This window comes from Manis pentadactyla, chromosome 14 (genome assembly GCF_030020395.1).
Source record: "Manis pentadactyla isolate mManPen7 chromosome 14, mManPen7.hap1, whole genome shotgun sequence".
Taxonomy (NCBI): domain Eukaryota; kingdom Metazoa; phylum Chordata; class Mammalia; order Pholidota; family Manidae; genus Manis; species Manis pentadactyla.
In genome coordinates, this window is record NC_080032.1 from 4,133,436 (window position 1) to 4,154,800 (window position 21,365).

A 21,365-nucleotide genomic window follows, 5' to 3' on the forward strand; every position below is an offset into this window, starting at 1 on the left:
GAGTAGACCGACCTCCCAGAGGGAGCAGCTGTGTGAAGTTGTGGCTGTTGTTGGCCCTTGGGGTCGCCCTGTTAATGTGGCTTGTTCTGACGCTTCGGCTTTGTTAGCGGGTGGGTTGTGGGATGGGAGCCGGTGTCAACGCTACTGCAGCATGGCTCTGTCCCAGGTAACTTGCTGCTGCTGGAACCTTCTCACTTTGTCTTCTAGAATACCTCTGCAAACACGCCATCCCATGCCTCATTGGCATCTCCCGAGCGTTTGGGCGATACAGCAACACAGAGGAGTCTCTCCTCTCAAAACTCTTTCCCAAAGTCCCCCCACATTCCCTCCGAGTCCCGGCGGAGCTCGAAGGCGTGCGGCGGCGCTCCTTCAACGACTTCCGCTCCATCCTGCCCAGCAACCTGCTGACTGTGTGTCAGGAGGGCACCCTGAAGAGGAAGACCAGCAGCGTGTCCAGCATCTCGCAGGTGGGGCTGTGCTCCAGGGAGGGCACAGGGGACAGGCTCCTGTTAAGTGCTCATTTGAAGAAAACCACACTTGTTTATAGTTTGAGGAAACTGACAGAACAAAAGGTTCTCACAAGAACTCTCCTTAATGCAAAGGTTTGCCTTGGCCTTTTTAAGATTAGGACTGATTTCATCTCCTAGTCATGAAGTTTTGTTTCCTAGCCAAACTCTATTCAGAGTGGGAGGCAGTTGGTGCCTTTAAGAAGTACAATTGACTCATGGAGAGAAGATGAAGACATGAAATGCTAAGAATAATTCGTCTGAGTAATCAGGTATAACCTGTATGGCTAGACACGAAGAATTTTGTGATATGGGATATAGCAGAGAGCACCCAGAGCTACTGTGGGCTTCAGGGAGGAGGTGAGGCTTGAACCAGGACTTGAAGTACAGTCACTGGGTTGGCAGAGAGAACCTTGTCTAAGGTGAGCCTGAGTGCAGTTTAACTGGCCTCTTCTGATCTGTAACGTGATCGTGTGTTTCAGGTCAGCCCGGAACGTGGGATGCCCCCTCCCAGCTCCCCTGGAGGATCTGCCTTTCACTACCTTGAAGGTGGGCTTCACCTTTCTGCCAAGGATATTGTCCTAGCGTGTGGAGAGCAAGTTCACAGTAACGTGTAACGTTAATGATGCTAATGCTCTGCTGTGATGCATCTAGTGTCAAGCTTCTAGAAAACATTTTCTATTTTTGCTTAAACTTGTTAAAATTTAATTTTAAAATATTTCAGACATGGATAAAAGTGAAGAAAGTAAAAGTTTTCTTCACCCATGCCATATGCCTGCCGTTAGAATCTGAGTCTGTTTAGCTAGGAAAGCACTGGGGTTCAGTCCAAGAAGGAACAACGTGTCCTCTTGTGTTCTGCTTTTTCCTAAAGGTCATTAAATATGTAAATAATATTAAAGAATATAGTAATGATAGAAGTAGTACTTTCTGTAGAGCTCTGTGGTTCACAAAGCACGTTCCTGTGATTTACTGAATTGATTCATATGACAGCCCTGTGCAGTATCAGGCATGTGTTAAAATATCCTCCATCGTATCCTTGAGGGAAGTAAGACTTGGGCTAAGTGATAGGATGTGGGGACATGAGAATTCCTTGCCTCGTAATGCCATCTATTCCATTTTTGGATGCTGCTAATTACTCAGCATTTCTTGAGAATCTTGAAAGGTGTGAGGGGAATTTTTAAAAAAATAAGGAGCAGGTATCTGAACTCAAATAAGTGTGGGCAACTTTGTATACAGGGCTCTTGGTTATGTGAGAAGATAACATGTTACAGGCTGTGTGTGCCTCAGAATGTGGAGGCCAAGCTCACCCCCGCAAAGTCCTACCTTCCAGAGAGAACCCCTAGGCTTTAAACAACCCTTCAGCCACCTGCCTGCCCTCGGGGCATGGGAGCACAGCCGTGGCATGCTCTGGGAGGCTTCTCTTCCCTCGTGAACATCTTTGAGCACTTCCAGGGAGTGCCCAGATTGGGGTGCATTCAGGGGTTGGCTGGCAGGGCAAGCTTCCTGTGTTCATTCAGACACAGGCTGAGCTGCTCTGTACTAGCCTGTCTGCCTCGGTGGCAAGCTCCACAGATGATTTTCGTGCTCTCCGGAGGGCACGTCCTTGACGAGGAGACAGGCAGGAATCTCAGCTGCTCCTTCCTTTTCACCTCCAGTGCCTCCTGTTTCACTCTGACTTTTCTAGCAGTCAGTGTTTCCTCTCTTTCCAGACCCTCTTCAGTAGCACTATAAGACTATTTTTAAAGAATTCTTAAAAGCACAAATCTGATTACTTCATTTCCTGCCTAAAAACTTTCTGTGGCTCCCCCTGCATAAACCCCAAATCTTAGGTCCTTGGCTCTGCAGTCCCCATCTTTTGCCTCCATCTGTGTCCACTGCGCACTGACTCAGTCACGCAGGACTTTGTCCTTATTTCATGGTGTCTATCTGGAGATGCCGTCTGATCACAAACTTGCCTTTTCCTTTTAAAAAAAATTTAAAAAATAAACTTCTGTGTACTTAACATGATGTACCATACACCATGATGGTGTGTCACATGCACACGTGATGAAATGATTTCCACAGCCCATCTCCTGCCATGGTTACCATTTTTTTCTCGTTTTGTGTGGTGGGAGCACCCTGAATCCACTCTCTTAGCAAACTTTGAGTATTGGGCAGTCATCATGCTGTGCAGGAGCTCTAGACTCAGGCACCCTGCGTTACTGCAGCTTCGTGCCCTGTGACCAGCTCCTTCCCACTCTCCCCACCTCCCTGCTCCCTGGGAACCACTGCTCAGCTGTCTGCCTCTATGTATTTGACTTTTTTTAGAGTCCACATGTAAGTGAGATCATGAATCCTTCCTTTTCTTCCTGTGACCGGCTTAGTTCACGGACAGCGTAGTGTCCTCCGGGTCCGTCCATGTCACAAACAGTGATAATCTCCTTTCTTAAGGCTGAATAATATTCTGTTTTATATACACACACATATATTTAGTCACACATACTTCATACACATGCACACAGTCATATACACAGTCATATCCCTTCCCCACCTGCTCCCTTGCACCAGCTTCGTCTGCTCCCTCCCTCCTTCCTCAGTCACTCCCCTGTTCAGTGGCCATTGATCCTGCTGGCCTCTGCATCTCAGCCCCTCGTCCTGTTGCTGCCCATGCCCTCTGTTGCATGTTGCCAGTTTGCTGCCCTAGAACCCCCCAGCACTTAGGCGAGCGGTGTGTCACTGCATCGTAGAACTTCATGCCAGCTTTGGCTCAGTCGGGATGGATGCCGTTCCCTGCTTTCCCGTGCTCCGGTGCCTGAGAGACTCCTCAGACTTAATGTTTGGTTCTTTATAGGTTGGTGTTGTCTGTCACTATTTAATATGAAAATATTACAGACAAATATATTTGTCCGTTGTAGTCCTTTATCAAAGATTTTTAATAATAGATTTTCAAGCAGTTGTATGCCTTCGGGTTCATATTTATTAATAAGCATTGGATGATTGACTATTTTTGTTCTGATTTTGAAACTTCTAATACTGTGCTACTGTGCATTTTTGTTTTAATTATGGTCTTAAAATATCTTTGGGGTCCTGTGGGCCTCAAGCTTTCACATCTTTCAACCTTCAAAAAAGTGTAACCCTTTTTTTTCATTCCCACATGTAAGTTACATTGTGCGGGTTGAAGATACTAGGACATGGTTAATCTGAGCTTTGACCTGAAACACCCCCCATGAGAGGCATCACTCTCCAAGGATTTGCAATCCAGCCTTTAATTCTTAATTAAAAAACAAAGAAATAGAATATAAACAGAAACAGCATCCGCACCTTTGTTGGTTATCGAGAGAATCAGCTTGAGGACTTGTGCTGGGTGGCTGTCTCGGTGTTGACTCTCTGGTTTATTCCCGGTCAGTCTCCTACCCACCTGACGGGGGCGCCCTGGAGCCTGACTACTACTTCTCCACCATCAGTTCCAGCTTCTCCGTTTCTCCCCTTTTCAATGGCATCGCCTATAAGGAGTTCAGTATTCCACTAGAAATGCTTCGAGAACTTTTAAACCTGGTAAGTAGAACATGATGGACAAACAGTGTATATGAATCAGCAAAATTGCTAGTGGTATAAGCCTGCATTTTTTAAAAGAAAAACTAGTTTTTTAAGTATTTCAAAGTACAACTTATTAGTCATAAATTTTCAGATTAAAGAAGGAGCTAGAGTGATACTGTCTTTGTGCAGTATGTTTTCTTTGAATCCTTGCAGCAGCGTGTGGGAGGCAGCCACACATCCCCATTTCAGAGGCAAGGAGATCACTGTCAGATACTTCAAGAATTCACAGGCCAAGGGTGGGCCAGGGCTCAGCCCGGGGAGTGTGGCCCCAAGTCCAGTTTCTGTTGCACCTGGCTCCCTCTCAGGGGCTGCTCTGTTTGGATCAGTATAAAACCCGACTTTGGCGAATTTGGGTACCTTTAGATGACCTTTGAGGTGACGTCAGAGGAGGCGTTGCTGCCGCTGTCTGAGTCGTGAAGTGGAAGCATCTGATCAGGGATGCTGGAGCTGTGACTGAACTGGGATGCTTTGAGGCAGATTCCAGTGGGAGGGGTGAAGACATGATCAGGGCTAGACTCTAAAGACGGGACCTGCTGTTTTGAACGAGAGGGAATGGGAATGACACCTCCATGCGGGGAGAGAGCTGCTGCCTCCCTGTGGGGAGTGTGAATTGAAATCACTAAGAGATGATGCTCTGGGCTGACGATGTAAGAAAACATTAAGCATAGGCAATACTTGAGGATAGAGCCACTAAAGTGAGGACAGAATAAATAATGTAGGATATTTTTGAAGTTGCCACCAGGAAGGAAAACTCCCCCTAAACTTCTTACTGTTAGTGTCCCAGACAGAATAGCAGCCTAGACGGCCCGTCATTTCTCAAATGGCTCTACCTAGTGAAATGTCAGAAATCCCAACTGAAAGCTGAATGTTTCAGATCTTTTCTAGGGGGAATTATTTTTTCCAGTGTATTTCACCTTTTCAAGGTTAGGCTTTCTTCTAGGCAGTTTTTCATTTCTTCCTAGCATGTTGTTTATGATTATTTATGTATTTTGAAAATAACCTTCTTAATGTTTTATTCGGTGGTTCTGCAGTTGACAGACCCGCTCATTCCTCTGCTAAATGTTGGTACAGAGAACGGGTGGAAGTAATCGCTTCATTAGAAGTTTACAGTGTGAGCTGCCGTTCAGGCCCTAGCAGCCTCGGAAGCATCAGCGCACTGGGCCCCAGGGGAGGCAGGACCTGCCGGGAGGTGGCCTGGGGGGCTGGGAGGTGGGTTGGGTGAAATGTCCATGATACCTGGAGTGTGGGTGCTTTCACATCATGGAAATGGTATCTAATGTCACCAAATTTGGGGGAGTTGGTTCCTTTTCTGTTTTTATATCATTCCAATCTAGGGTAAGGAAAGAAGTTCTACAGATGGCGGAATTAAGGGTGCTTTGTGTGTATGGTTTGACAGGGAGCCATAATGTGGATGTTGTTGGCCTGTTATTTCCATTAGACTCCTTGTCATGCGCTGTTCTGTGGTTTTATCTGCTGTCATGCCCCCTCCTGTGGTGGAAGGAATCGGCATTCCATTCTCCCACTGCGTTTGGCAGAGGCCTCACGGGATCTCGTTTATCTGACAGGTGAAGAAGATCGTTGAGGAGCCTGTTCTCACATCCTTGGATGCAGTTGTAGCCGGCGTGATAGAGGTGCGTCTGTTCTGAGGGCCTCACACTGGGCAGCCTGATGTAACCATCTGTGGGGAGAGGCCAGAGGGTGTGTGGGCTGGAGTGGACGTGCGTGGCAGTGGTTTTGCAGCTTCACCTCTCTGGTCCCAGTAGTGACATTACTGCCACATGAGGGCGTGCTGTGCGCCAGGCTCTCTTACCTGCATCACCCTGCAGTGCCTCTGAGCAGCAGTCCATCTGTCCATCTCACAGGTGAATGACAGAGGTCCAGGGGACCAACTAATGTGCCCACGTCACAAAGCCACTGTGGAAGCTGGACTTTGGCCTGGGCCCTCTGACTCCGAAGTCTATGCTCTCTCCTCTTCTTTGCCACCTTTGGCGCTCCCACAGTCACTTTTTCAGGCTTGGCACACATTCCTCATGCTCTCTGAGCATGTGCAAGGCTGGGCTTTAAGTGTCAGGGGTGCATACTTAGGGCACTTTTGTCTTTGACGTGTTTGGGCCAATTCCTATAGCATTATTTAGAAAACCATTAAATGTTGGTGCTGGGAGGTCTCAGAATCTCAGGGAACCTGTGGGTCAGTCCTCTCCTGGGCATTAGGACCCAGAGAGCTTGCCAGGCTGATGATGCTGTGGCTATGTGCTGGATCCAGATTGCTTGGCAGCCTGCTATTCGTTCTCTCACCCGACTGGAAGATACATAGCGCCTGGTACCACTGGCGCTTAGTGCTGAAGCAGGGAGGGAGCTGCCAGGTTTTTCCTGCCCTGCCCTGGCTGCCAGCGAGCTTTCTGCAGATGTCAGACATATGTGCAGCTGTGGTTTGCTCTGGGTCAGGTCTTGGCATTATACAGTTCCTGTAAGCCTCTAGGTTGCAGTGTGACACATCCTCCCTTGCCATCAGCCTTTTGCAGGCTGTTGTTCTGCTCATCAGCCTGAGCTTTAGCTGTCTCACTGAGGCCTCTTGGTTTCCTGTGTCAGTGTGTGGCCACGTGTGGCCCGGGCCGACCAGGAGGCCCCGGGCCTGGGGTGGGCAGGCAGTTGGAACAGCTGGACGTGTCTGCTTACTCACCATCTGCAGTGAAGGGCATCAGCCTGGGTCCTGAGGGAAGGGATCAGGCTCGGTGGGGATCCCCTTTAGGGCCTGTCTTACTGATGGACGGGAAGGAATAGGGAAACCCACTGAACCAGAGCAGCTTCTGGTATTTTTCTTTTGTAATCTAGACTTAGTATAAATGTCCATTTCAAGAAATGGTTTTGTGGCTTAGAGAAAAAAGATCTTAAAGCTCTGACCTGCATCACTGCAATACAATAATCATTACCAATAACTGCTCGCAATCAGTGTGTGCTTGTGATGGGCCAGACGCTGTGGCAGGGCTTGGTGCTCCTGCTGCTTGAGTCCCGCAGCCACCCCTGCTTACAGATGGGGAGGCGGGCTACGGGGTTAAGGGACTCCAGTCACACAGTGGGCGAGTGGAGGCGCCTTGCTGTGCCTCCCCTGCCTCCTGCCTGCAGGGTCTCCTCCAGGCTCCGCGGTCAGACCCCGGGGTCTCCTTGGCCTTAGTGAGTCTCATGGCTTCACCGCTGCCCTTCAGGGATGTTGTGAGGACTGCGTGAGGTGGTGTCTGTGCAGCACCATCCACGGCACTTTGTTCACTGGAGCTCGTGTTCTCGGTGCCCACAGGAAACCGGCCTCACTCACACCCTCCACGCAGTTCACACCCCCACCAGGCTGCACCGCAGGCCCCACCCAGCCTCGGGCCCCACTGCAGGTGGCTTCTCCATCCTCCTCATCCCCCTCCTCTGTATTTGCAGGTCACTTTTACATTTGTCAAGGATTATAATAAACTGTGCCTTTCCATTCTACCTAACTGGGAATGTGCAAAAGTTAACAACTGTGTCCTGTTCAACTCATTAGACTACGTGTGAATTTTCCTCCAGAAGAGAGAGTGCTATATTTTAGATTGGATTGCTAAAGACTAATTTAAAATAAGTTTTAATTATAAAACGTTAGATGATTCTGAAGGTGCCGTGGCTGAAGTGTCTGTCGCCTCAGTGGTAGACAGGGTTAAATACCCATGGCTCTTCCCATGTCCCACTTTGTTTCAAGACAGCTAGAGGTGGGGACTTTCAGCCAGAAGAGCGTGGTTCTTTCCAGGGGGCAGGTGGCTGTCTCCTGCAGGCCCCTCTAGATGGCACAAGCCTGCTGTTCTCACCCTGTCGATAATCAGACGGAGGGAGAGAGTGATGGAAGTGTTCAAGGGGTGAATCGTGATGAACCACGGTTCTGCTTATAATGCTGAGTCACGAACAGGATCACTCGCCTGGGTCCCTGTGAAAGGCCAGGGGAGGGTCTCCGTGCTGTGACCATATGCTTCTGCTCCCCCCAGGCCAATCCCAGCGCTGATCTGTACTACACCGCATTCAGCGACCCCCTCTACGTGGCCACATTCAAGATGCTGCGTGACACTCTGTACTACATGAAAGGTGGGGACTGTCGGCACACGTGTGAACGTGGGGACACTGGGTTCCATTCTGCTTCATTAGGTCTGTCTCTTTTCTGCTGGAGCCACTTAAAAACATGCATAGTATGGTCATATGACTGAAGTTTTGGAAAAACAAATAAGAGGAAAAAAAATGTCTGCCCATTATCCTGTGTCCCTGGTACTGCCAGTGATGGCTTCTTCGGGGAGTTTGTTTGCCCAGGTGTTCTTCATATATGGCTGTGTCATATTATCCTGATGGCTTCGTCATATAGGCAGTTTAACACATCAGTCTTGGACATTTTAAAAAGTTAAAAATACAAGAAAATGAGGCATTCATCATCATAGAAAACACCCCTGCTGTTCAGCACGTCAGCACGCGCACACACACACGCAGCACTGCCTTGCAGTCTCTCTCTTGTGCATTTTCAAAACATTTTTCCTACACTCTTCCCTTACGTTGTTGAACATTCTTCATAAACGTAAGTTTGGTGACCATATAATACTCTGTCATGTAGATGTACCATAATCTAGTTAACCATTTTCTTAATTGAATTCTGAGCTCCTGGAAGGCTGAGTGGTCGTGGCCACAGCGAGCATTAGGTTCATGAAAGAGGCCGGCTGGGATGGCCTGGCTCAGCCTGACCCCCGGAGCCCTTGAAGCCCCGCTCCTGACCTGAGCTGTGCGTTGCTGGCTTCCTGGCTGTCTGACTTGTGTCCATCCCTGTGGTTCTCCTGGTGTGTCCAGGCACCAAGGATGAGAGTTTGAAAAGGCTGCGAACTTGGGGGGCTCTGAAGATCCATCCCTGTAGCCAGAAAATTCTCTTCTTTGGGCCATAACCAGTTTTGCCCTTACCTGGTAACTGATAACCTTTAAAAAAAAGTCACTGAGGTATTTCTTTTTATTAATTCAACCAGTTCCAGTGATACGTGTTTCATGTATTCAGGTTTTAGTATATCAACTGTCTAAACACAACGCTCTCCCTTCCCCGGGAAATGATCGTGTCCTCTGAGTGCCAGGCACGTGTGCAGAGGACAGCCATGCGCAGCCTCTCCGGGCTCCTCTCTGCATGCGTTCTTGGGACCCCGGTCTCCAGCAGCGAGGGTACTCCTCTTGGGTCATTGAGGGAAGACTGTAGGGCCACTGCCTAAATCTTGATACACTTTTATTTCCAGCTGCAATTCCCGCTCTCTTCCCACAGACCTCCCCACGTCCTTTGTGAAGGAAATCCATGATTTTGTGCTGGAGCAGTTCAACACAAGCCAGGGGGAGCTTCAGAAGATTCTGCATGATGCGGACCGGATCCACAACGAGCTGAGCCCCCTCAAGCTGCGCTGTCAGGCCAGTGCAGCCTGCGTGGACCTCATGGTGTGGGCCGTGAAGGACGAGCAGGGTGAGCGTCCGCTCCTGCTGGTCCCTGACATCCAGGGTCCTGTCCTGCAGCCAAGGAAACTGGGCATGGGAGGATGCGATGGCCAAGGCCACAGAGCCTGTGTGTTCCCTTCACTGCGGCCTGCTGGTTCTTGAGGGTTGTATGTGGAGGAGAGAAGGTGCTTGTCTAGGGCCAGCAGCTGGGTGAGAAGCGCACAGCAGACCCGGGGAATGCTGTGGGGATGAGGGACTCAGGGCTGACAGAGGAGAAAGCAGTCACACGCCGTGCAGGACGGTGTTCTCACAACAGCAGAAAAGGAGCAGAAATGAGGCTTCGGTTAAAGACTCCTGCCTCCCAACATTTTGTAGTACAACCTCCTGGTATTAATAAACCCTGCAAAAAGTGTGTTCTGGGGGTTGAATTAAACTGTATGATTAATTGGTGAATGGGTATTTTGTAATATTGGCCTTTGCTAATTGTTGGTACCCTCTGATTTTGAATTTAGGTGCAGAAAATCTTTGCATCAAGCTGTCTGAGAAGCTGCAGTCTAAGACGTCCAGCAAAGTCATCATTGCCCATTTGCCATTGCTTATCTGCTGTCTGCAGGTCAGTCTCACTGACCTCAAAGGGGCCCAGAGCCCTTCAGCAGCACGTTCTTGTCATACCATCTGGGCTATGGTCAGCACAACCAGCATAGAGACTGCGCTGTTGTGTTTAGGGGCTTGAACTGGAGCCCGCTGGAACGGGTCCATTGCCAGTAGCACGGCAGGGCTTTCTGTGAGGGGGGCCAGGTGTAGGTCAGGTCCTCCTCTGTGGGCAAGATGGCCTGTATCTGCCAGGCATTCCCAGGGCTGCAGGTGGAGGGCGAGGGCGTGAGCCGGAGCTGAGTGAGGAGTCTCCTGAAGTCAGTCTGCACGGCCTGCTCTGCTCTGCCGAGGCTCTCGCCTCGTCACAGACCCCAGTGACTCCACATGGCCAAGTGGCCCTTGGGAGCTTTGGCCTTGGGTGTCTCTGGTCAGATTTGGGTATCTGGAGGGCGTCTCACTTCTCGGGCCTGCGCGGCCAGCCCCTCCTGGGCTGTGTGACGTGTTGATGGTCTGTTGCAGGGTCTGGGCCGCCTCTGTGAGAGGTTCCCGGTGGTGGTGCACTCGGTGATGCCATCTCTGCGGGACTTCCTGGTCGTCCCGTCCCCCGTGCTGGTGAAGCTCTATAAGTGCCACAGTCAGTACCACACAGGTAACTGTCGAGGCTCTGAGAAAGGACTTTACGACCCTGGGTGACTCCAGGGCTTTGTTACTGGGCAGCAGTGCTGGGGCTGGGCCTGTGCCCTGCACTTGGGCTCGTCCCGCTCCTGGCCTTTCCTCGCGGGTTTCCCTAACAGCCGCCTCCCCGTTCCATCCTCCCCCAACCCCCGTCTCGTACTCCCGCCGCCCCTGAAGGCCCCTCTAGTCCACTGTCTTTCTGGCTCCTTCTTTAACCAGGGTCATCTAAAATGGGAGTCCTGCGTGTCCCAGGTGCCCAGCCAGGAGCTCTTTGAGCATGATTTTATCTGGTACTCCCACCCCACGAGCGTGTTCCTGTGTTTCTGTAGACAGAGACCCAGGCTCAGAGCAAATGCTGTCACCTGTAGCAGCTGACATCGCGCACCTGCTGCATGCCCGGGGCTCTAATGCCGTTGCTCTTCCTGCCCACAGTCCCGTGAAGGGTGCGCGTTGTATCCCCTCCCTCAGAGAAACCCAAAGTCCTGGCAGACCAAGACTTCCCCAGCCCCCAGAGTGAGGAGGGGTCTCTCCGGCTGCACGACCCCTGCTCTCACCCCCACCCGACTCTTCCAGCTTTGTGCCTGTCAGCTAGGTAACCGTCGGGGATGGGACCAGGCTTCGCTCCTCAGGGCTGGATGCCTGTGGCCTCTCAGTAGGACTTTTGAACCATTTCTTAAGAAATTGCTGTTCTACGTATTTATCACTTTCACAGGAATATTTATCACGCAAATATTCTTCTTTTTGATTTAAACACTTTGTTTCATTCTTTCTGTTCACAGATACTGTAGTTTCCAACATTTTTAGTCAAATATTTTTAGAGTGATTGATAAAAACGACTAGCATATCATTTTGATTTTGAATTACAGACAAGGGGATGGAATGTGACAGGCTTAACCAGATGCGTGTTTGAATTTTTACATTTAGTTGCCGGCAATGACATAAAAATCAGTGTAACCAATGAGCATTCTGAGGCAACCCTGAACGTCATGTCTGGAAAGCAGAGCCGGCCTTCCATGTACGAGCAGCTCCGGGACATCGCCATCGACAACATCTGCAGGTGAGAGGCCTGCTTACGGGGTTGTGTGACTGGGGAAGGACAGCATGGATTTCAGGCAAAACAAATTCTTACAAAATAAGAAATGTTAGTAGTTTTTTATAGCTTGTTTCTGATTATTCTAAACCTTCACTTGATCTCAAAAGAAGATTGTTACATATATTTTTTTAAAGCTTCCTGTGTTTCTTCTCCTGATCATAAATACAATAAAAAATTGGGAAAATTCATAAAATATATAAAGTATGAAGATAAGGATTATCCACTGACCCACCATCCAGAGTAACAAGATGTTATGCTTATTTTTTTTTTCTGTATAATTTTTGATAGAAATGAGGGATTTTCTATGATCTCGTGTCCCTTGCTGCCCAGGCTCCTGCTCTATGAAAGCTTACTCTCCAAACTCAGGAACCAGATACATTCTGATTTACACGAAAATGTGTCTCTCCCTCTGAATTCAGGCTCCTTGCTCCCCAAAGCCAAATCGAGAGAGCAGCGTGGCCCCTCTCTGTCAGACTCAACGCTGTTCTCTGACTCTGTGGCCCGGGAGCCAAACAGATAAGAGTGGGGGGCCTGATAGGGTTCTGTGTCCTCAGGGGCTTTTGGAATTTTCCCTGTACACTAAAACACAAGCATTTCTCCATATAGTAAAACCTTGATGTTATTTTAATATCCCCTTAACCATCTTGGGACCATCTGTCTTTTCAATCAGTCATTGTGACTTTTTTTAAGGGACAGTACAAGAAATTTTAAATTGGAAATAGAGGAGTATGAACTGTTCTGGCAAAGCCGTGAGGTGACTGCCCTGGCTGAGATGTCTGTCGAGGGCTGAGCCTGCAGCAGAGCCGTCAGTCCTATGCACTGACTTCCATGCAGGTTTCTGGGGAAATGTTCAGAGCAGTTCTTTAAACAGAAACCACAGAACACTCATCAGGTTCTGAGATGCCCAGTGCTGTGTGGGTTTCCTCATTGTTCAGGTGTCTGAAAGCTGGCTTGACGGTGGATACGGTGATCGTGGAGGCCTTCCTGGCCAGCCTCTCCAACCGGCTCTACATCTCCCAGGAGAGCGACAAGTACGTCTCGCCCCTGAGGGGCAGCTGGTGGTTCCCTGCAGGCTGGTGGGGGCGCCTGGCTTCACTCCTCTGCGCCGCTTCCTCATGCAGTGTGGAGTTGTGCTTCAGGCTTGTCCCATGATTCAAAGTGAAGCCTCCCTTGGAATGTCTGTTCCTGGGTGACTGTTTGGGAGTAGAGAAAGATCTCTCTCTGCCTTCTGCCTACTTCTGGGGACTTTGTATCTCTGCTGAAAGTTAAGGAGCCCAGGCTGTCACTTCCAGATGAGTGTTTCATTAGGAAGATTGTGCTGACGTTGAGGTCCAGGTCCTAGCCTCTGGGTTCATTTCACTGCCGATTGCAGGAGAGCTGTTCCCAGGATGCCTCTGTTCTCCCTTCATCTAGGGATGCTCACTTGATTCCCGACCATACCATCCGAGCCTTGGGACACATCGCCGTGGCCCTGAGGGACACCCCGAAGGTCATGGAGCCAATTCTGCAAATCCTGCAGCAGAAATTCTGCCAGCCTCCTTCCCCACTCGATGTCCTCATCATTGATCAGTTAGGCTGCCTGGTTATCACCGGAAATGTAAGGGGGGCTCCTGCCATGAAGCACGTGCAAGCTGCATTAATTCCTTTGACCATTAGGAATGTGGAAATACAGACTAAATTTACTCTGCAGATGAGTCAGATGCTCACAGCTGTCTTAACGTTTAATAGTTAGATTTTTTCCAAGTAAGAAAGAGTAGTGTAATGGTTCTGAGAATACTGAGGAAAAAGGAGGTTTAAACTAATTTCATGCCAAGTGTTGGTAACATACAATAGGGTTTAAATTGAAGCTGTTTCCCTGTTAGCTTTTAATTGGAGGTTTGCCCAAAACTTTTAAGGATGGATACCCTGAATGGCCTTTCAGGTCCTCCTGGTCCACGGTCCAGGGCCTTTCCCTCAGAGATGATAGAGGGCCCCTTTCCACGTGCCAGGGACGGGCTGGCATGGAGGAGACATGGCATGGTAACCATAGCCCTCGCTCTCTCACAGCAGTACATCTACCAGGAAGTGTGGAACCTCTTCCAGCAGATCAGCGTGAAGGCCAGCTCTGCCGTGTACTCGGCCACCAAAGATTACAGGGACCATGGCTATAGGTGAGGCTCACCACGCTGTCACTCTAGGTCACGGCAGCATTTAACTCCCTTTGAGAATGTGAGGTTTGGGGATTTGTCCTTTAAATGAACTTTTCTTGTCACAAAAGCACTGTATGCTGTGAGTCAGTGCACACACAAGGAGGGAAACAAAAGCCCCACGTGGTTGCTGCCTGGAGCTGAGCGTCTCACTGCTCATCACCCCAGGCCCTCCCCAACTCCAGATGGGCCCAGAGTGCCCACCCGGGTGCCCTGCTTCTCTGTGTAGCAACGCACCAGTGGTGCCATGCCGTAAACGTGCTGTCTGCATCCCTCTGCATATTGCCTGTGTTAGCCGCTTCGCATCCCAGTGCTGAGCTACACTGCGACCTATTCATGAGTTCCTAGTATGGAACTGAGGTCATTCTCCAGTTTTTCTGCCGCTGATTGTTGCACTGAACAGCCCAGTAGCTACTCTGAGCATCTCTAATGCTTTCCTCAGGGTAGGTTGAGAGACATGCTTTTTGGAGGGTCAGAGAGGGATTGGCTGCTTTGTGTCCTTGAATGTTCAATATTTGTGTCATCTGGCCGGTTTTCCCTGGCAGACCAAGGTAGGCTTCCTTGTCTTTTCCTTGCCCTTCCTTTCTGGCAATGCCTTGAGGGCAGGGACGTGTTTCTCCATGGTTGGAGGCTCTCACAAGGTGTGTCGGTTCTCAGGAGAAGAGGGAAGGAGGGGACAGGGCCCCTAGTTGGCTCTTACATCCTGGCCCTTACATCCGGGCCTCTGAAACTTCCCTAGGGTCACTGGTGGGCAGGAGTGTGGCTGCGTGACCTCCGAAAATGCTCACCCTCCTACCTCAGTTTCGTCTGTCAGGTGCACACCTGCCTTTAGTTGAGCAGGTGATTGAGATCATATACTCAATGAAAGCTGTCTGTCAAGGTGGGCTCTCAGCATCACTACTGTTCCTTTGACTTCTCACTGCCACTTTCGAGAGCCCAGGCTACCAGCCCAGCGCAAGGCCCAGGTTGGGAGGTGGCTGGCTCCCCTGCCCTTCTGTCTGTGCTGGTCTCTGCAGCAGAACTGACGCAAAGGCCAGAGCCCCTCCTCCCACGTGCTTCCCGGTCTGGAGGTGACTAGCCTCGCCCTCATGCCTCGCACCTCTTCTCTGTCTTTGCTGCAGCTCATATGGCGCTGGCTATGTCCCCTCAGTCCCTGCTGTGTGCACTTACCCTGCTCCATGCCACCAGTTTTTCTGCTTCTGACCAGTTTGCTCTACACCCATAAAGCCTTTTCTTATCTGCCCTCTCCTCACTGATGGCAGCGTTCACTGCGCTAGTTTGCCCTTACTTCATCAGCATTTACTTCCCGCTCTGCAAAGGGGGAACTTACATCACAGCTGCCGTTTGCTCTGGTTTCTAGGGGCAAGATGGGATGCTTAGGGCTTCACATGGAGGGTTTGATTCCCCCCACACCCTGTGAGGAGGGAGTTACTGTCTTTGTTTTACTCAGGAAGAAACTGAGGCTCAAAGACAAGCCACTCACCCTGGGTTGCACAGCCCGGAAGTGGCGAGCCCTGGCTGCCCCCAGCACCCTCAGAAGGCTGGCCACCACGCTGGCTCGTGGTGTCTGGCTGAGGGGATGGTGTGGCCTTGTGTCCAGGGTGTTTTAGGGCTGGGGGATCCTGAGGCAGGGTGTCCCAGGGCCACTGAGCACTTCCTAAGTGTCGATGCAAGCTAATACTAACATCGGATCCAGTGGGGAGGCAATGCGGGGAAGAAGCTGGCCATCAGACAGGTTTTACAGGTGGTGATGATGAATTAAGGCTACCAGTAATCTGAGGGGAAAAGCAGGGGCCAGCCAGGATTTCATGCAGTAGGCCCTCATCACTCAGCCGGAAGGGTCCTGAGACCCTCGGGTGCCCCACGTGCTGATCCCTGGGACCTAAACAGTCCCCCAGGACCCTTAATATGTGTCAGGAGAGGGTCACAGTCACATCAGCAGCTGACTCTCCTTCAGGGGTCAGTGTTCACCACCTCCGGGGGCCCCTTGTTTACAGGCCCAGAGGCCCAGGGGGAGGCAGCCTGCCTCATCCCTGAAGTGCCAGCCGCTGTGTGTGGCAGCTGTCATTCCTCTCATCCCCAGGCACTGTTCCCTGGCAGTGATCAACGCCCTGGCCAACATTGCAGCCAACATCCAGGAGGAGCACCTTGTGGACGAGCTGCTCATGAACCTGCTGGAGCTGTTCGTGCAGCTGGGGCTGGAGGGAAAGCGCGCCAGCGAGAGGGCCAGCGACAAGGGGCCCGCCCTGAAGGTGGGGGGCCGCGCTGTCTCTAGCCACCACCGGGTGACATATAGCACTTTCTCTGTTCAGTGATTTGAGTGTATCTGGTGAAGAGCATGAACAAAGGGTAGAGGTTCCTTCTCAGAGTGTTGGCCGGGTCTGGGAGAACGCGGCTTCCTTGTCACCCCGCTTCCCCAGGCCAGGGTGATGAGGCGACGGCAGCCTAGTGTGAGCTCCCCAGACCCCTCCCTCCCTCCACCCAGCCATCATGAAGCCAGGGGGTGAGGCTGTCATGAGCACATGGGGACAGCATGAGACCTGCATCTGACCTAACCTCAGGCCATCCGAGGAGACAGGTCCACAGAGACAGACAGAATGTCAGGGCTCAAACCCTCAGAGAGACAGATTAGGGAGGTTGGGGCAGGTTAAGCCTCCTAGCCACTCGCACCCCTTTGACATGCCAAGTGAGTGCCCACCGTCTACCAGGCCTCCACCTTTGTTCCTTGTCTTCCCTCCTGCCTCCCTCCCTGTTCCTTCCCCAGAGAGTCACTGTTCTCCCATTATGTACCTGGGTCAGGGGTCAGCCAGCTTCTTCCATAACGGGCCAGATGGTACATGTTTTATTTAGGCTCTGCAGTCTGTCTTCTGCTGCAGCTACCGAGCCCTACCCTGGCGTCCTAAAAGCTGCCATGACCAATCATTGGGTCAGATTTGGCCGTGGGCCTCAGTTTCCTAACCCTTGTTCTGGGTGGTGCTGGGTTTAGGGAAGTAAACAGACACGGCGCGGGCGCCATGGAAGACCAGGAGCTGTGATTGTCAGTAGTTGCCCACATCATGCTGCCTTGAAGCCCTTAGGGGCAGGCAGGGCTCGGGATCCTGCCCCGCCTCTGAGCAGTAGGAGGGTGCAAGCTCCTCAGAGCATCTTCTCCCCTGAAGGTTAAGTTAATGCATGTGAAGCACTTGGAACGATGCCAGCACACAGTGGGTGTTCAGTGCCCTCTGCTACTGTTTTTGTTAATACAAAAAATAAATTGGATGAGCTTAGATGCATGGTTCTAGAACTTTGGCTGATCAACTAGTTTAGCCACATTTGTGTGTCTAGCCTTGGAACCTGCCTTTTATTTAGTTATTTTTCCCTGCGTTAGAAAGAATGTATGTAATTGTAGAAAAGACACAGAAATCACTAAATTATAAACTAAAAAGCCCCCATAAACCCTCTACCCAGATACAATCATTGTTAACATTTTGACAGATTTCCTCCTAGATTTTTTATGCAAATATATTTATTTTATATAATTGGGATTATATCATAGCATACTCTTAAATTCTCATTTTGTTTTCATTTACCATTTGCTATGAGCACTTTCTAAGCTGACTGAATATTTTTCAGAAAGCTGTCTTTTTAGCCGTTGCATGGTATTTAATTAAACAGAGGTTCCCTATTCATGAAATCATTCTGTTTGACATTTCCATTGTTTTGTTGCCAGAATCATGCTGGGTGAGCGTCTTTACACATCTCCTTCTACATCTCTCTCATCATTTCTTGGAGATTGACGAATTCCAGCTTTATATAACACTGTATTCTGTCATTTTTATTTTTTTAAATAAAAGAAACACATGTTTGTCAGTGACTCAATTCTGTTCTTTTCTAGGCTTCTAGCAGTGCGGGAAACCTGGGTGTACTCATTCCTGTAATAGCTGTGGTGAGTATGTGTGCGTATGTATCCCCCGAGGGGTTTCAGCCTTCAGATCCTGTGCTCACACCCTGAGTGTCGCCTGGTGGTGCACAGCCAGGCCCTTAGCAGGACGCTGTGGCGAGGCTGCATGGTTCTGTAGGTGTGGCTGTGTCAACCCCGCCGGCTCCTGTCTGACTGCCCATCGGTACGCGCCTGCCGTGGCCACAGCACCCCATTCCCTTCCTCCACGCCTGTACGCATCTCCGAAGCAGGCTGACCAGGAATCTACTTCAGTTCCCTCTTCTGTGGCTCCCAGGTCTGACTCTTGCGTCTCATGCCCTGTCCTGGGGCCCCTGGCTAGTGCCAGGCCGCTGTTGCCTCCACCTCCTCCCTGGCCCCTTTCTGGAAGATGAGGCCTGGGGCCTCTGGTTGGTGCTTGGTGCTTAGAGCTGCAGCCGTAGTGAAGTCTGGGGGTGGTGCAGGCACAGGGGACCCGTCACACATCGGGGCACACCCGCCCACGGCTGGCCGGTGGGCAGCTTGCAGTACAGGCCCCACCCCTGCCGCAGGCACCGCACCGTCGGGCAGAGAGCCTGTCTCAGCCTGCAGCCGCTTCTTCCCCGGCGCCCTTTCCAGTTGTTTTTCCCTTTCTCCATTGTTCCCGGCTGCCAGTCCTAAGCCAGGACCCCGGCTTCTGGTATTTGTGTTCATTGGTGAGTCTCTGGCTTCTCACTGAGCTCTTGCTTCTGCCTTCCACTTCCTTCCCACCCCGTCCCCAGGAGCTCCAGTTTTGAGCACTCGCATGTGTATCCCTTCACGTGGAACCAGAGGATGACCTCCAAGCTGCCAGGCCCACCCAGGGCGCAGAGTCCGGGCAGGAGGGGAGGGGTGCCTCCCTGATCTCAGCAAAGGGGTTTCTGTACTTATTCAAGTGTGGGTGGCTGTCATTCTGAAGCAGGGGACTTTTAGGGGTTCCAGTTTTAGCTTCCAAGGTGGATGGAAAAGAGTCAGTGACTTGCTCATTATTCCCTCCGAGATGTCTCAGTGGGGCACTCGAGGTCACCTTCCTCTCCTGTCCTTGAGGAGGGTGATGGGGTCACTTGGCCCCCTGCCACGTCTACGTCAGGACAGTCTCCTCTTCTGGGGGTGCTTTACGGGACGGGGTTGAGCCTGCACTGCCTGCCTGTGGTTTTTCACATTCCCCTGGGACCCTTCCCACCTTTGTACCTGTGGTCAGGTGCTCTCCTAGGGCCGTTTGAGGATTTGAGGATGGACAAGACTCTCTGTCATGGTATTTTTTATCAGCACCCCCACTGGTTAATTTTTAAAAGCATAACTTTTTCACTCTATAGTTAATATTAACTAGTGTGTGTTTGGAAGTGCCATCACACATGGACCCTTTGTTTGGCCCAGAGGGAAAGGTGAGAGGCATAAAGTCTGTTGTGCTGTCTCAGCCTGTTAGAGCAGGAAGGGCTGATGGCAGGCTCCACAGGATGGCAGGTTTGGGCACACTAGCAGTGACACTCGAATCGGAGTTCTGGGACCTCTGAACACCAGAATTCTCTGACCTGTGTGCCTGTGAGCAAAACGTATGTAGCAGTTGTCATTTAGAGTTTAGTAAATGCATACAAGAACTCTACAGGGGCACTTTGGGGCAGGATGGCTGGTGAGGTTGGTTGTGAACGTATGGGTGTTAGGGCACAGGCCAGGGTTGGACACGTGGTCCTGCGTGTCGGCTCCAGGCTGAGCTCCACAGCCTCTCCAGGCCCGCTGTGCCCACAGAGCTGGGGAGTACCCAGCTGGGCAGGGATAGGCTAGAAATACTCACTTAAAACACTCATGTTTCCTCTGCCACAGCAACCTTTTCCATGAATAGCATAAGTATTGTAGTTCTGACAAAAGTTAATGGTTATATTATGGGGGAGGAAACAAATATTTGGTTCTGTTGCACAACCAAGAGCACACAGACCGTGGGTCCTGGAGTGTGCTTTCTGGTTTGCCCCTTGGACTTTCTGGGAGAAACCAATTTCCAAAGTGGCTCATTTAATGTTTTGCGGGTTTTTTTCTATCTTTTCTTTCTTCCTTTTTGTTTTTTGCATACTCTCTTTCGGATTTGTTGATGACAGAGTGTCTTGAAGTACTTGGTTGAATGGACCTGCCCTGTGGGTTTGGGGCAGGAAGCCTGGGTGTGAGTGGATCACTCCTCAGGGGCCCTGGGAGGTGGAGGGAGGTGTGGGAGGGCAGGTCATGTGACTTCTGAGCCTCCTCCTGCTGAGGTTTGGCGATCTTTGCTCTGCAATTTTGTGAATAATAATTCTTCTGAAAAAACACTGATTAAATTGCTTCTTTTGGTGTCTATCCCATTAGATAATTAAGCATTTTGAAAGGTATCTAATGTTTGGAGACCTGGTTGCCCCAGTGTCATAATGTAGTGATTTAGAATGATGTGCCTCTTGCTGAAAACATACGTGCACGTCACTTAGAGTTAGTTCACCTTTGCCATCTAGGAGCTTCCGGGGCCTTGGGCAGGTTACTCATTCTCTCAGTGCCTGTGAAATGAGATTTGTAGACTAACATTTTTGGGTCATGGACCCCTTTGAAAGCTCTGCACTTTCTCTCCATAGAAATGCATCTATTCACAATAAACGCAATCTGTTTCGCATTTAACCTCAGGAAATTAAGTGAGAGAAACCCACCCATGGCCCACCCACAGCCCACTTATTAGGACCCCCTAGGCTGGTTACTCTCAGATGAAGACAGTAACAAAAAACCCTTACCTAACTCTTGCTAAGCACTAAGCACTGATCTAGGCACTAGCTCAGTCATCCCAACAGCCCTGCATGGCAGGTGCCGTTATCATCCCTATTTTACAGATGGGGAAACTGAGGCACAGGACTTGCTTCAGTGTTGCACAGCTATTAAGTGCTGGAGCCAGGATTGGAACCGAGGGAGCCTAGCTAAAGGTCTGTGTTCTGAAAAACACTGTTCTGACTTGAAACATGGGTCAGCTAGTTTCTGAAAGAGGGGCTCTGCCGGCATTCAGAGTAGATGTTAGTGAATGGAAAGCATGGAGCCTGGTGGGCCTTGAGCTGGGTGGCGTCTGGGGGAGCCCAGGCTGATTGCAGCAGAGCGGGGTGCCGCATTGGAAGCGAGTCTGCTGTCTTTGGGTAAGGGACAGACATGGCAAAGGGCTACTGGCATTTGTTTGAGGTCGATACCTTTAGGGATGGGAGGGGCATGAGGAGCCAGTGGCAAGATGAGACGCTTAGGGTGACGGCCGGGCGAGAACAGCGTTGACGTGGGCTGGAAAAGGGACTCAAGGGGGGTTGGCAGCATCCTCAGGGCTTACTGGGAGGTCAGGAGGGTTGTCAGGGAAGGAT

General features: G+C 50.6%; 2 protein-coding genes across 4 annotated transcripts in view; one reads left to right on the forward strand and one right to left on the reverse strand.

Annotated features, from left to right (window-relative positions):
* The window catches only part of LOC130680727 (RIMS-binding protein 3C-like), a 245,384-nt gene that overhangs the window by 103,974 nt on the left and 120,045 nt on the right, over positions 1–21,365 (reverse strand). The window lies entirely within an intron of this gene.
* PI4KA (phosphatidylinositol 4-kinase alpha) overlaps positions 1–21,365 on the forward strand; it is a 103,919-nt gene that overhangs the window by 27,355 nt on the left and 55,199 nt on the right. For 2 of the 3 annotated variants that reach the window (XM_057491952.1, XM_057491951.1), the window contains exons 6-19: positions 208–467; positions 989–1,055; positions 3,892–4,040; positions 5,648–5,713; positions 8,081–8,177; positions 9,376–9,567; positions 10,052–10,152; positions 10,653–10,782; positions 11,733–11,865; positions 12,837–12,932; positions 13,315–13,498; positions 13,948–14,051; positions 16,171–16,339; positions 17,962–18,012. In XM_057491952.1, coding sequence (XP_057347935.1) covers positions 208–467; positions 989–1,055; positions 3,892–4,040; positions 5,648–5,713; positions 8,081–8,177; positions 9,376–9,567; positions 10,052–10,152; positions 10,653–10,782; positions 11,733–11,865; positions 12,837–12,932; positions 13,315–13,498; positions 13,948–14,051; positions 16,171–16,339; positions 17,962–18,012 — 1,799 coding nt within the window. The remainder of the gene's footprint in view (positions 1–207; positions 468–988; positions 1,056–3,891; positions 4,041–5,647; positions 5,714–8,080; positions 8,178–9,375; positions 9,568–10,051; positions 10,153–10,652; positions 10,783–11,732; positions 11,866–12,836; positions 12,933–13,314; positions 13,499–13,947; positions 14,052–16,170; positions 16,340–17,961; positions 18,013–21,365) is intronic. The other variant, XM_057491950.1, reaches the window with a different exon arrangement.